Genomic DNA, 16,522 nt, shown 5'->3' with positions numbered 1-16,522 from the left:
CCTTTTCCAACATTGCATACATCTACGCATAATGTGATAAAGGTTCTCAATGTGTTCTGGCCTGTTTCTGGAAATGAGAATACAATTATTCAAACCAGTGTGTAATTACATAACTGGAATAATTTGAAGTTGATAGTAGCCACTAATGTATGGTTTCTGAATGTTTTTTTACAGGTGTATTCTGGGAATCAAAATATCACTCCTTATTATGTGAGTTAAAATTTAATATAATTATTTTTAAATTTAAAATGATCTTATCTACAGTTACAGGTTAACGATTTTATCAAACAAATCTTTTTCTTGCTTTACAAATGGTCATTTGGTCATTAACAAAAATAAAAAAACATTCTGTGATGAAAATAGTTTTTAGAATTAATACATTGTCTTTTCTATACAGCTATCATCACTGAAAGGGGAAGAATTACATATAAACTACTAATCTAATTTATAACTTCACAAGTTAATGGTACAAGATCACACATGTATTGTAATGTGTAACCATTATGAATATTTCTTATATTATGAGGCTTGGCTGATAAAGTTTGCATATTTATGTGTAGCATAGGAATGAAAATAAATATTGGAATGTAATAAAAGTACAATACCTTAACTACAAAATGCAGTATTTGATTTTCAATATAGTCCCTCTTCATACAGATACACTTTTCCCAATATGTGACAAGTTTTTGCATTCCGTCATTGAAAAATTCTGGCGGTCTTTCTCAGATCCAAATGGCTACAGTTTCCTTCACCACAACATTGGTGGTGTAATGATTACTTTTGAGATCCCTCTTGAGATGAGGGAAGAAGTGGAAGTCGCATGGAGCCAAATCCAGCCAAGTATGGTGGATGAATAGGCTTAAACTTCAGCTTGCAGAGAGCCTCTATAGTGGCAAGCAAAATTTGAGGTCATGCATTGTCATGTTGCAAGATTATGGGCATGGTGGTCAAATGCGACATACCCGTTGTCTGAGATGTCTTAACGTCTCAATGTACTGTTCGGAGTTCATAGTCATTCCATGTTCCACGTATTCAGTCACAAATGTGTTTGGCGTCCCAAAATACTGTTAAAAGAAGTTTCTTCACCAAGGCTTGAGTTTTCAATTTTTTGGGTTTTGGTGATTCGTAATGATGTACCCATCTCTAATCCCCGATCATAATATTGAAAAGGAAGTTGTTTCCTTCCGCACGACAGCGCTGTAAAAGTTCTTCGCAACATTCGACACGACACTGCTTGTATTTGTGTCAGTTTGTGCAGTATCCATCGTGCACAGATTTTACAGTAACCTAATTGATTGATAATATGGCCTACTCGTTCTTTAGATATGCCTAACTGAACAACGATGCACTGCTGGGCGATTCACTGGTCACTTTGAAGTAAATTGTCCAACTCCTTTCGATGTTTCTTGTCAACCACAGAAACTGGTCATCCAGTGTGAGGTGCATCCTCCATTGTTGCTTTACAAACTTCAAATTAGCAAAATTTCAACGCCCACCTATTCACAGTACTAATATTCATAGGATTCACATCTTCTATTGTTAAAAATTCAATCACTGTGCACTGTTATAACTGTGTTGACATATTGACTGTAAACGACTTCATTTTAACTGCTACTGAAAGCAAACTGGTAAACAGACTTCAACGCATTATCACAGTTTGTAGAGGGAGATTTTAGCTATCATGTGCTGCCACATCTAACTCAATAAGTACCTTTTGTTTCCGTATAGCACACTAGTGTGCAAAATTTATCAGCCGAATCTTGTACATAACATTAGCAAGTGAAATTCTTTAAAAATGATCAACATAAACTATTCAAAATTTACTCAACTTAAGCTGAAAGTAATTTAGTAACTATCATAATAGATTATAAAGATTATTAAACATGTAAATGGACTGAAATACAAGGACTAATTTTTACTTTTAATTCATCTAATCTCACATGAATACTCAAAACAATTCCAATACTAATATGCAGCATCAATTTTAGTTTCAATATCATGGTACAAATATTTTAATATTATAACACAGTAATGATTACTCACATATGTTAAGATGTGAAATAAAAATTATTTTCTTCCTAAATGTTTTGCTTTCAAATAAGAGATTTCAAAACAGTGCCTACGCTAAAATATAAATAATTTTACAATAATTTCGTTGTAACAAATGTTATTTTGATAAAATATTTTCATGAGATAAATGCATCACTACATCATACCAGTTATTGTTTCTGAGGGGGAACGGAATCAGCCACCAACCGACATTTCTAAGCTTGGTATATCTTACTATTTATTAATATACCACACATTTATATAATGTCTAACAACAGCATCAATGAGGATCAAACACCATTAAGTTGTACAAGCAAAAATTCTAGTTTATCAATACGCAGTAGAATGATGTGAGGATATGTTTTCTGTTAGTTTTTCCTAAACTATCAATACTATATTTTCCGTGGAATCTGATTACCCTGTAAAATAATTAAGTCGCATCAAATCAAACTCTTTTCCTCTTTAATGTGACTTGAGTCTTAAATAGCTCAATTAAAGAATCTAATTATATACTGAAATTATTTCAATCAAGTCCAAGAGCTGTATTTCCTTACGTATGTTGTACACTTAGAAACAACTTAACATAATTCTGCATGTATTATTGGTATCTGATGCTCATCTCTGATAATCTGAACATAAATGTCTATGCGTAGTCAATGGATAGATATGTTTGTAAATTATCAATGCTCTCAAATATGTGTTCAGTAACCTTACTCTATCCTAAATTCAAAAGTTTTCAGCTTCCTGAGAAGTGATATACAATAATCATTTCCATGAGCTGAACTTGTGTTGGTCGTCAAGTAATAACTAGCAATAGAATTTTTAATATTTGAAGCTGCATACAGGTATCTGCAATTTTTATATAAAGAAAAACATTTGGCTGTGGCATCAACATGCAAAACTCTGCAGTAGGGATGAGATGAAGATGTTTGATGATAAATTATCTGAACAATCAGTCAATAAAGAGTTCCAGATGTTGACTAGAAGAAGAATCTGTTCCAGATTGGACCTGTGACAATTGCTGATCATGATGTAACAGGAAAAATATATTTATCAAGCACATATTCTAAAGATGATTGTCTCATGAACAATATCACTCATTGGTAGAAATGAATTTTGGGTTAATCATTACAATCCTGAAAACGAATAGCAGTCAGTGGAACAGCATTACAGTGATTATGATTTAAGAAAATTCAAATCAGATCCCTGAACACAAAAAGTCATGATGATGCTTTTGTGAGGTGCAAAAGGTGATATTCACACTGTACATCTGGTGAAAGAAGCAGCAATTAATTTAGTGAGACACTGAAACCTATGAGCATTCAGGAAACATGGAGTAAATCTACAAAATATACTTGGGTTTCATCAAGATAATTCCAGACTGCATTACAGCAGCAAGACAGACACTAATAAGCCATGACTGTTGTTCATGATTGTTCCAAGTCACAGCACAAGCAGTTTGGAGACTCTGTTGAAAAGTAACATATATGTTTGAAATAAAATAAATTTACTTCATTTTGAGCTCAGTTTTATTTCCTCCACTTGTTTCTTTTACAGGAATGGAGATCTTAGCTATCAATCATGTCAATCAACCCTTATATTCTTATTAACAATTTTGTCTGGTCTAAGTGAAATTAATCATTTATTAGCTGAAAATTTTTCAGGTAGGAATTGAACATGGCTGCTGAAATATAACTAGATCTGTCCTCTGTATTCAAATAGTTACAGCAAAACTGTTAAAAAATTATTAAGCAATAGCTGTAAACCTTGAAGCCAAAATCAGACCCACAAGTAATCATGATTGTTGATTGATAGTTATATAATATTGCATTATAAGACAGCTCATAATAACACAATGTATAATTACAATAGGAAAAATACAATAAACAAATTCATGCATAAAATTACCTGAAGTGCATATTAGAACGACGTCCTCTAGATCCTCCAACACCTCTTGTTGGATGTGGTATTCTACGTACACCATGCCTAGACCCCGTTGGTTCATCGTGTAAACATTAAGGAATAAAACCACAAAAAATTTACTATATACAATAATAATTATATATAAATCATTAACTATCCTAATTAAATAACATTCTTCAATAAGCACAAGTCAATTTATAACAAAATTAAAATCACAAGTTTCTTAATTAGTACAAGAAAGAAAAAATCAATTCTAGGGTAAGTGGGCAAGATGATAAACCGCAATCCCTAACAAACTGATGACTTTACAATGCAATAAATGTAATGAAGCATTACAGGTATTAATAACTGTAATCATTACAGCAGAATTTTAATAATAAAAGATTTAAAATACAGATTAAAGACAACCAACATTTAATAAACCAGTTACTAAAGATCATTCATTTGAAATAATACTATGTGTAGTTTTTCATATACAGTGTAACTTTATTATTGGTAACACTTGGAAAAATGATCTCAACAGAAAATGGTCAGAGACAAAAAAAACCTGATCTATTTAACATTATTTTTAATAGCAAATTTCTATTACGACTTCTATTCAAATTAATCCTTTATTAATCAATTTATTAAACTGCAGGTATATTCTAATTACAATTACCTAAACTTGTAATTTTTTGTAGCACGTGAAATATGGCAACCCTAACAGGGATTCAAACATAAGATATTATAAGCAGAAATTTTAATTTGTAATCCACAATAATTAAAATATTGATATTAATAATAATATTAATAATTTTACATTTTCTTTAATTTTAGTTTTTAAAATAACCATAGCAGATATAACAACAAAGTACAGTGGCAGAATAAGGATAAACACTTCAAAATGAACAGTAATTCAAATTAAAAAAAAAAAAAAAAAAAAAAAAAAAAAATCCTCAATATATCATTAATAACTTCTTAGTCTTAAAAGTTATTCTTATAATACAAATAAAATGTTAAAACCCTTTAAAAGTGACAAATATTTCCATATATTCTCATGTTAACACAAAAAGAAATTTCAATGTCACAACTAAATATTCATTCTATGCAAATTTAAAACATGGTTATTAGAATAATAAATTAGTCTGTCATTGTATTTATCCAAATTTTAATTCAATGTTATTAAAATAAAACTAAGAGTACAAACAATATACTGAAAACAACCAAACGGGGAATTAGAACTATATAATTACACACAGCTGCTGATTTAGAAATAATTAAATTAATATACACTAGATGTAGTTTCAACAATTTTATATGTTTTATTTTATTGACAGAAACTATACAAATAAAACGAATACTGGGATTAGATAAATACTCAAACAAAAATGCAAAATTAAATTAAGACTGATAATTAAAATATTTACCCGAATGAATAACAAGAACAAAATTTAATAATAAACACAAAAAAATGAATACAAGAGTCATGAAATAACATAAAACTTACATTTTCAAGTTTGCAACAAACAATAATGCTAGTTTTATTGCTTTAAAACCTTTATTAAGAATAACTTTTAATGTAAAAAAGATATATACATCTATTATAAAATATGAATGAAATAACTTAAGCAGATCAAGTGGATGAAGTATAATATATACCACATGATCATAAACTACAACAGAAAACAGATTTATTTTTCATTACTTATTAAATATTTAAGCAGACTATAAGATATATGATTTAATCAATGAACAAATCTTTAAAGCAGAATAAGGAAAATAAGACTTTGCATTTTTTATTATAGAATTTAATACTATCAGACTTATAACAGGGTTTTGGGCTTTGGAGAGATAAAAACTGTAAATTGTAGATATATTACCCTGAGGCTTTTGAGAAAAAAACAAAACATTATAGCATCATTTCTTCTAAACCTATCTTTCCGACAGCTACCTCACCAATTAGATACAACCAGATGAGCTAACAAAATTCAGTAAAAAATTATATTAATCAAAATTACTAATAATATCACTATAAGGAATTAAAACACATGCCAAAAACTTAATACAAATTATATTTAAAATTAACCTTTGAATAAACCTTTCAGAATTAAAATACCAAGAGGCTATAGCATTAGAACATATGTGCTGATATATTTTGTATTTTGTAAAAACACGATATGTTTTTATATATTTTGTCCAAGCAGGTGAATATTTATAAGTGTAGATATATTTATATACACATGATCTCTCAATCCAAAACACACACACACACACATAGAGAATCGAAATGTAAAGAATAGAGTGCACAGTGAAAAATAATTAAGCATTCATGTAAGCATTGCATTGCAAGGATATCAGAAAGGATATGAGATCCCTTGGTCCACTACGATGTTCCAGCGTTAAATGACCAGCAAAATCATCAGTAACTAAATTGGGATCACCACCAGGCAGCGCAGCACAAACAGGGCAAACCTGTAATATATTAAACAAAACCAATGATTGGTTACAAAAAAATGAGCATACAGATCTAAGAATGGACAATAGGTTTCTTTAGGGAAGCTGACTCTCAGTTTTCAGCAGCTAAAGGAAAAGCAATTTGTTTAAGTGAAGATATCATCTGATCACAATAAAATCACTGATCAATAATGTAAAAATTGTTCTATAACTTATTACATATCAAAGTTATGAATGTTTAATCTTTTAAGTTTTATTACATGTATCTTTTATGTTCATAATAAAAGGGAACTTGATTATAAGTCACAATTCTGTAGGTTGAAAAGCCACTTGAAACAATATTTTCAAGTACCAAATGAATAAAATTAACATAAGATTTAACTTTTGTTAAATTGTGTTATAGTATTAAAATTATTAAAATCTTAATAATAATAAAAATTCTGAATGTATTTTCAAATTACCTTCGTAACTGAAGATACATTCTCTATTAGCAGTAACTAATCTTAACATTACAACATAATTATAACATGGATGTGTGTACATTAGTTAAAAATTATTGAGAATGTTTTAAAATTTATAAACATAAATTTAAAAAACTAAATTCTGAATACACTATAAAGTAAAAGATACACACCCAAAATGAATAAAATAAAGAATAAAAATAACAATTCTGTAAAAACTGTATTATACAGCTGGAAAATTTGAAAAAAAAAACATGTTTTTATTGATCAAGATTCAGTACATAGGTTCAGAAATTTAGTGATTTTTTAACAATGTGTAATTTATTCAATTATTTTCTTGATAGAACAATGAATTAATAAACAGTCATTATTATGAAAGTGAAATAGGGTACTTTATAAGCCAATAAATATTGTTGATTACATAATAAGTTAATAAAAAAAAACATAGTACACCTAAATGCTTAAAATAACACGTACACAAAAAAAAAAAAACCCACCTAAAATAACTATCCTATGCAAAAAATGTCTAACATGACTTGACAAATAATTATAGCGCTAGTCATCCAGGATTTTTTTATTGGACTTCAAACCATTGGAAGTGAATTCCTATTTAAATTTATAGAACAATGAGGTTTTCGTTGATTTTCCATTAACTATTGTTATCGGAAAATAATTTCTCTATTTCCCCAGCCATGTTTCCACAAATGAAAACTGTTGAGTGTTCTTTAGACATTTTCTCTCTAAAGCATTTGTCACCACATTCAGCCACTGACTGTTTTCATTGGAATCATCCTGAAGAACAACCCGGTTTCATCTCCATTAAAAATGTCTTTATCATTATATCCTTGAATAACCGTAGCAATTTTTTGCTTCCAATTGTCAACAGTTTGCATATTTACATCTGAAATTTGAAAGCTTTAAATCTCAACATAACAAAGCCATTAGAAGTTTTAAATTCATGTTTCCTAATTTTTGGCTAATTCAAGAGCTTCAGTTGGAATGATTGGTCCAGAAATCGCAATTCCTTTAGCTCTTGAACATACAAACCATTCCCATACTGCACTGTTTATTTCTTCATTTTCCGTAATTTTCTTTCTCTTTACTAGTCCAGAACTTCCCAGCATTTAAGTATTTATAAATTTATCATTATGTTTTATGATGCAATAAATTTGTGTTTTACCACATTTAAATTTATTGACCAGTTACTTCACTAATAATTTTTCTTTTTCATGAGCTTCAAGTACTTTACTTTTTCACTTAAACATAGTTTTAGTTTTTAACATACTGAAATAAACTAAAATAAATAATAAACACTAGATGCAAAAAAACACAAGTAGATACAAAACTCGGAACAGTAATTTTTTAAAAGAAAGAATTGATATTGTTTATGAACAAAATAACAAACTTCAACTATTGTAGAGCCTAGTGGCTACAGTTATACATATTGCGTGCATGTGCAGAATTGTAATGACTTAGATAAACAACTGAGCATGGGTAGGTACTTTTCACAAAATCAGAAAGGATGTTGGGACTAATGAAAAGAACCCGATAAAACTAATCTACCACAAATCAGCATGTAATGTACACTTTAGTATCGGGTGTGAGTCATCAGTGATATATCAAGGACAAAGATTGGGTTTGTATCGTACATGCCAGTATTGTACGATATAAAATGATAAGGAAAGAACAGGATTTCGCTTGTGCAAATACAGTACATAGTTATGTTTTGATAAAAATTTCCATTTTACAGAGCAATTCTTGAAAACAGCCTGTTTATGTAGTCCATTTCCACGTTGGAGAGGTTCCGCCTTAGACAGGTCATTTTATATATACTGAGGTACAAAACTTTAAAAGACCAGAGAAAAAATTCCATTTCAGGCAGTTTTTACTGGAATAATAATAATAATAAAATGGAAAAAAGTTCACTTTGTAGAAGGAGATCATTCATTATACACTGTTGCTGCCATCTGCAGTGAATGAAAAATCACTAGATCTCAGTAAAGCCAGAACAGTATGAGAATGTCACAATAATTTATGTTAAATAATTTTTTTAAATTAACTAACTGAAATATTAAAAAAATCTCAATTTAAATAAAAAGATATGTATTCAGCTGAAAGGAGGCAACATAAAGGTATTACTTTATTATACGAGGTGCTACTCAAAAGTTTGGGGAATTTGAATTTCAGGCGTAAACCATTGCTGGTACGACCTGCTGCCGCTAGATGTGGCTAACAGTACTCTTTGTGAATCAGTGTTCCAGCAGCTGTGACGGGGAGAGGCTGCATTGTTGACTTTCGTGCGGTTGTGTAACGTTGTGTTTTACTGCTTCGGCGAAGTTCTAAATGGCAGATTTTAAAGAGAAAAGAACCTGCATCAAATTTTGCTTCATGCTTAAAAAAAACTGGTGCAGAAACCCATCGCATGCTTGTGGAAGCATTTGGTGACAATGCTATGAGTAAAAGTAAAACTTTTTTGTGGTACAAACGATTCACAGATGGATGGACGACAGTCGATGACGATGAGCGTTCAGGAAGACCATCAACAAGCGCAACACCAGAAAAAATTGTGACAGTGTGAGGCTATTGTTGCAGATCGTAGACAAACAATCCATGATGTTTGTGCAATTGTACAAATGTCATATGGGTCCGTGCAATGCATCTTGTTGGACAATTTGAACACGAGATGCATTGCTGCAAAATTCATACCGAGACTGTTGAACAGCGACCAGAAACAAAATCGTGTAGCTGTCTGTAGTGAATTGAAAAATTCAGCAAGAGATGACCCTAACTTCATCTCCAACAATATAACCAGTAATGAGACATGGGTGTATGGGTATGACCCTGAAACTAAGCAGCAGTCATTGCAGTGGAAGTCACCAAGTTCACCATGGCCAAAAAAAGCACGCCAAGTTCGCAGCAACGTGAAGTCCATGATGATTGTTTTTTTTTTCGATATCAGAGGCATTATCCAAAAGGAATTTGTTCCTCTTGGTCAAACTGTCAATGGAATTTTCTATTGTGAAGTTTTGAAGCAGTTACATGGAAGTTCTGCACCATGACAACGCGCCCATGCACACATCGCTAGGCGTTCGGAATTTCTTGGCTTCCAAAAATACGGTAATGATTCCCCACCCACCCTATTCGCCTGATCTTGCCCCGTGTGACTTTTTTCTCTTTCCGAAAATAAAATTTCAATTGAAAGGCCGTCATTTTAACACAATAGAGGAGATTCAGGAAGAAATGCAGAACATACTTCGAACACTTACACCTGCAGACTTCCAGGGATGCATGGGAAAAATGCTGGGATCACTGTATCAATGCCCAAGGGGATTACTTTGAAGGAGACATGGAAATTATAAGTTATGGTAAGCTTTTATTTTTATGGTAAAATTCCCTGAATTTTTGGGTAGCACCTCGTATTATGACACATTTATTTCTTTATAGATTGACAAAATCATATTTCATAATACATTTAAACCGATATAAAAATCCAACTTTTTTTTAATGATAAAACTATATAATATAATATAATAGCAGAAGCAATTTTTGTGAGAGAATAATTACAGTGAAGATGATCGATCACCTGCATGCAGGTGGATTTTAGATAACAGTAAACAGGATGGCTGAACCCTAATTACTGCTATCTGTAATTCTGAATATTAAAAACTAACTACAACAAACAAAAAAATATAAAATGACTACTTACAACTTCAAAAGATGTATCTGAATGATCAGATGTAACATGTTCTTGAAGTGCAGTCTCTGTAAAGCCCATTTTACCACAGTATGGGCAAGTAAAAGATTGAGGCTGTTCTATTGTTAAAGCTTCCCCTCCATAATAAAGGTCTGTAACAAATTCAGAAGGTAATAAATAACAAAGTACAAAATCAATAATTCTAATAAAGAACTAGAAAATAATTCATGAAAAGAAAAATTTATATGGTTTATTAGTACGGTACAGTATTTCTAGTATGGTACCTGATGATGCATTTTATGTTCATGAAGTTTCTCTAGTTTTTTATTAATGTATTAACAAAACAGAAAATTATTAAAAATTCTATATAACAAAGAAAATAAATTAATATTCAGTACTGTCAATTTATCAGATTATTTGATGCAATACACTAAAGAAATATTTATTCAATCATCAGTCATTTGATTGGTTCTCAAATCTAGTTAATGATTTCTTTTAAATTCTTAAATCTACATTTATTATTAGCAATAATTTATCAGTAAAGTTGTTCTAGTTTCTACAAGTCCACTTTTGATTTCTTTCATACATTATAAATACATTTCATCATTTTTTATGATTCAACAATATTTTTAGGTGGTTTATTCATTAATACTAATGCAGACAATCAGTAGAATACTGATGTCGTAAGAAATGAGTATATACTAAATAAATATACAAATAACTTAATTTTTTTTTTATTTGAATTTTTTCTGAGCTAACTTATAGGTTCTTATTGAACACACACACACATACACAGATGATGGGGATTGGGCTGAAAAACTTGTTGGTTTTATGCATAAAGGCATGATAATTATTATTTTATACAGAGGGAAAACTTCAGTCCAAACCCCAACAAACTATTCAATAAAATTTTTGATTGATCACTGTTAATGCTGTCTCAGTTTAAGGGCAGTTTAAGTCTCACATTTGAATCTATCCTCATAAAGATTCCAAACAGTTCCTTTCACTATGTTCACTGTGTAAAATTATTATTAACATTTAATAAAACACAACTTTTTTAATGTAATTCTTTGTATTGTATTTTAAGTGAAAACAGCAAAAATTTCTACACAAAAATGAAAGCTGCTAAATAAGTAATGTAAAGATTGCTCAATTAAAACCAAATTATATAATATGTACTTTTTTTTAAAGATGAGGCAATTTCTTTTCAGAACTGACATTTAGTGGGGGGCACATTCAACCTGTCAGAATGATACCCACCCAAAATAACAACAGTAAATTACTTTCACAAAAAATATCAGGTAAGTAAATTAAAATTAATTCAACCAAAATGTTGAATCTGATTGTAAAACATTGGATACTGAACACTGCAGGTACTCTAATTCACCACACATAAAATTACATGAGATGGGCCACGTAAAAACGTGAATACATTTATAATTTTGTTATAATTAACATTAAGTATACTTTATTTATGAAAAAAAAACAGTTTACTGGAACATAATGAAATAAAAAAAAACACAAAAAATCCACTTCTCTATTGGCTTTTACAAATTCAAGTTGGCAGTCAATGTATTTTTTTTTTACAATTCAGATAAGGGAATATACTAACAAAATATTTTTTCAAAATGTTTTATCAGTAAGAAAAATTTGGAGAATCGCAGATTTAAAATTACATTTAGTATAAAAAAAACGCGTTAATATATTGCATAAACTATATTGGTAATAGAAAAATTAATTTAAAGAATTTGTATTTTAACAGGTGTGTTTTTAATTGTCTTAATTGAGTAAAATAAAAATACAATACAATTTTAGTACTAAATGTGTCCTCCTCTCTTTTTATAATTTTATTCATTTGTTTAGGCACAGAATGAAATTTCTTGATCATAAAACCACACACTAATTAAGAGATATTCCATTTTAATTCAACAAATTTTCAAAAATGTTATTGCTTCACTAATTTTGATTTTGATGATATTTGGTATATTCATAACTACCCACCTTGTAGTGACCAAAAATATTTTTTTATATTTAAAAAAATTTTTTCCTGAGTAAGATTATTTTCTAACTTACCAACAGGTAAAAACAGCCATTTTTTTCACTTTTTCCGTGAGCTGTAGCATTCTTATTTTAGATTATACAGATGTCAAACAAGGCTTTTTGGAAAGAGTAAAGATGGAACTTCATCTTAGTACTGAGAATTCATTTTGTTACATTACCAAATCTTGTAATGTTTACTGAAGTTACATTTACAAATGGTTTTTTCGAATTTTGGGCCCAAAATAAATGTAGGGCTTAGGCTTAGGGTAACAGGCCTGTTTTTTTACTTTTAACTCTTAGATACTAGTAGTACTTATAATAATGTAGGCCTACTATATAAAATATTTTGATATGTCTATAATGAGATACTTAATGTATGACTAAATGTATGACTTTCACACAAACTCATGTTTAAACATGAAAGTGAATAGACATGCATGGACGTGAAAGTTTGTGTAATTCTGAATGTAAACATTGCAAAAGGTTTAGTTGCTGTTTTGATTTCAATGTGATATGTTGTATTGTTGCTAGTGTTAATACTGTGGTTAGATAATGTACACTTGCTTATAAAGTAATTTTATTAGCAGTGAACTTCTCCTTTATGCAATATCTTTTATTTTTAATTTTATTAATTAGAGAAATTTTCATTTTAGCTATAGAGAAACTGGGATAAGTCAAAGTGAGGTGCAATTGGTAGTTTTATAATTTATACTAACTGTATTGTTATTGTAAGAACCTTTGCATTTTATAAAAACGGATTATCGAGTGTTCAATTGGCATTTACACTGAAACAGTATAACACAAATTGACTTACAATAGATCTTCAGTATTGCATGATATTTTAGAGTTTACTGAACAGCAAATAACATTGATATTTTTAAGAAGTGGGTGTATTGAAACAAAAGAAATCTATACTTTTCATAAAACCGAATATTTAGATAAATATTTTTACATTAATGGGAAAAGTTGCTCTGACCCATTTAGCTGTTACAATAAATCGGTTAAGAAATCTCTTTGATACTTTCAACAAAAAATCCAAATTTAAAATTAATTCCAGGCACAGAAACATGTACAAAATCCTTAAATAAAATACAAAAACCACAAGATGATACAGAAAGCAAACCAGAAAGATATATTTAAGCCTCAAAGTGTTATAGTCAAGTCTGTGAATAAAGCTTCTTCAGCACTTGGTATTTCCCCCATTAAGTTTCAAAAATTATTGAGCAGTGCAAAGGAGCCAATTTTAAAAATTCAAAATGAGTTTAGTGTTAATCAGAGTTTAGCCCTTCAATCCAAACAATTAGTTAAAACAAGTGGAATTTTGTCACAAATTAGCAAAAGGAAACAGTCACATAACTGATGAAAATGTTATTAAATGTGTCCTAGATTTTTACCAGAATGATGAGCAGAGCTGAATGATGCCAGGCAAGAACGATTGTGTCTGTAAGACAAGCTGACGGGAAGAAAATCAATATTCAAAAAAGGCTTATCTTATGTAACTTGAATTGTACAGTCTTCAAAGAAAAACATAATTTAAAAATTTGTTTTTCAAAATTTGCTGATTTAAGATCTAAATTTTGTGTTCTGGCTGGTGGGTCAGGTACTCACTCTGTTTGTTTGTGTGAGTGTCATCGACCAAAATGTAAAACTCATGTTATCTGCTCTAAAAAATATAAAAATGGAATCTAATTATAAAATTCTCCTTTCAATCATGGTATGAGAAAAAGAAAATGAAATGTGCATGCTGTCACACTGAGAAAAATTTCCAGGCACTAATGAAGTGCTCAGATTACGGTAAGAGAGATTTTGATTCTGAAATTATCTTCAAACAGTGAGTTTCTGTTGACCGTTGTGAATCCTTCCATTTCAAGAGTATTTAAATAAACTTACTGAAAATTCAAATAACCTAAAAAGGCATCATTTTGTTGCAAAGAAACAAGCTAATTTCCTCAACATTAAAAAGGAGAACTTGTTGAAAGGTGAATGTATTGCAATGGGATTCTTCTCTTAAAATTTTCTTTTTGTGATACAGGATGAAGTCCAGTCATATCACTGGTCATAAATTTATGCCACAGTACATCCATTTCTCATATATTTTAAAAAGAAGGACAAAGCCAAGGCTACTGTGTGATTAGTGAGTAATTGAAGCAAAATACTACATTGTTCCATTCTTCTGCTTCAAAAAGCAAGTTAAGTAAAAACACTGTTACCACAAGTTAAAACAATTTTTTTATTTTTCTGATGGTTCTTCAGCCCAGTATAAAAACAAAAAAAAATTCACAAATTTGTGCTACCATCAAGATTTTGAAATCACAGAATGCTGAATGGCATTTTTTGCCTCATACCATAGAAAAGGACCATGTGATGGTACTGGTGGAACTTAAAAAGGACTGTAACTAAAGCAAACCTTCAAAGGACAGTCAGCAATCAAACCTTCTGAATTGTACAATTATTGCAAAGACAATATTAAAAATATAACATTTATTTTCTGCTCTAATCAAGATGTTCAAGAGACTGAATAATGCCTCAGTTCTCGTTATCAGGTAATAACAACAGTCCCAGAAACAAGAAACAAGAAACATTTGTAAACATAATTTCAGTAAACATTACAAGATTTGGTTAAGTAATAAAATGAATTTTGAGTACACTAAGGTGAAGTTCCATCTTTACTCTTTTCAAAAAGCCCTTTTTGATCCTCTGTATAATGTAAAATAAGAATGCTACAGCTCATGAAAAAAGTGACAAGGTTGGCGAGTTAGAAAAGTCTATTACTCAAGAAAAAACTTTTTTTTAAATATAAAAAAATATTTTTTGGCTGCTACAAGGAGGATAGTTATCATATACCAAAATCAAAAATAGAGATGCAATAAAAACTTTTGAAAATTTGTTGAATAAAAATGGAATACCCCTTATAAATAACAGATTCTATAAACTTAATTTTTGTGGACTAATCCAGGCTAAACTTTTTTTTATTATTGCCAACAGACTGTATTAGGTTTCTATCTGTTATTTGACTAATCAAGTATTTTTTAATGTTTTTTTTTTAAATGTCATCACTTTTTGGGCTTTCACAAGGCTAAGGCTCACTGAAAAACAAAATTTTGCATTTGTGAAAGTACTCTATGCTGTAAAATCTGCAAATACTCATTATTTATTCATCATGTCTTGATATGTTACACTACCTCAAAACGTTTTGTGGCTGGAAATTATGGGTACTAACGCATATGAACAAGGAGGAGGCAACTTACCACCTGACAATTTTCTTGAATAATGAACCTAGACTTCACAATTAAGACTGACTCTTGCAAAAAAAAAAAAAACAATTAGTCTTCCATTTGTCAACAGCCAAACTGCTGAACAATTAATTATGTGTAATAAAATTTCTTTATCTGGTTGAAATTAAAATTTGTTTTCTGCCTTGTCATTACTCTTCTTCAGTTTCTAGTAGCCTATTATGAATTTTTCTAACACTGAACATTCATGCCAAAGACTATATATCATATCGTAAGATTACAGCCAATAGATAACCATGGATTTATTACAATTTTTCTGATCAATAATTCATTACCAGTAGCAGCTGTTTTACAATTATGACACATTTCCCTTTTTGATTAGATGAAAGTGATCTTGTCAATTTACATTTCTGAAAAATTGCATTTAGCAGTACTTAAGAAACACTACATTCTTTTGAACTCTTCCTTTTTACTAAATTCTTAAACAACCTTTTCTCCTAATGTTCTTTAATGTATAAATTACAAGTATATTTTTAGGTTTTAGGAGTTCCTGGTCTGTTCACACAGCATTTACCCAGATTTCCATAATTAGTCATCCAACCATTCTTGTGGGTATGCACATCATTGTGAAATTTCTAGTTTTTGGCCATTGTTTTCTATTTAATAATAACAATTTACTATTAATAATG

The 16,522-nt window shown here is 29.9% G+C and overlaps 1 protein-coding gene across 3 annotated transcripts in view; it reads right to left on the bottom strand.

The window, feature by feature from the left end:
* The window catches only part of LOC142325243 (E3 ubiquitin-protein ligase KCMF1-like), a 61,648-nt gene that overhangs the window by 25,786 nt on the left and 19,340 nt on the right, over positions 1 to 16,522 (bottom strand). For 2 of the 3 annotated variants that reach the window (XM_075366734.1, XM_075366735.1), the window contains exons 3-5: positions 10,573 to 10,712; positions 6,307 to 6,423; positions 3,958 to 4,055 (exon numbers count right to left, since the gene is read on the bottom strand). In XM_075366734.1, coding sequence (XP_075222849.1) covers positions 3,958 to 4,055; positions 6,307 to 6,423; positions 10,573 to 10,712 — 355 coding nt within the window. Of the gene's footprint in view, positions 1 to 3,957; positions 4,057 to 6,306; positions 6,424 to 10,572; positions 10,713 to 16,522 lie in introns of all 3 variants that reach the window. The other variant, XM_075366736.1, reaches the window with a different exon arrangement.

The sequence above is a fragment of the Lycorma delicatula genome, chromosome 5, assembly GCF_047948215.1.
Source record: "Lycorma delicatula isolate Av1 chromosome 5, ASM4794821v1, whole genome shotgun sequence".
Classification (NCBI taxonomy): domain Eukaryota; kingdom Metazoa; phylum Arthropoda; class Insecta; order Hemiptera; family Fulgoridae; genus Lycorma; species Lycorma delicatula.
The sequence above is the reverse complement of the archived record's forward strand: the minus strand, read 5'-3'. Positions and strand labels throughout refer to the sequence as shown.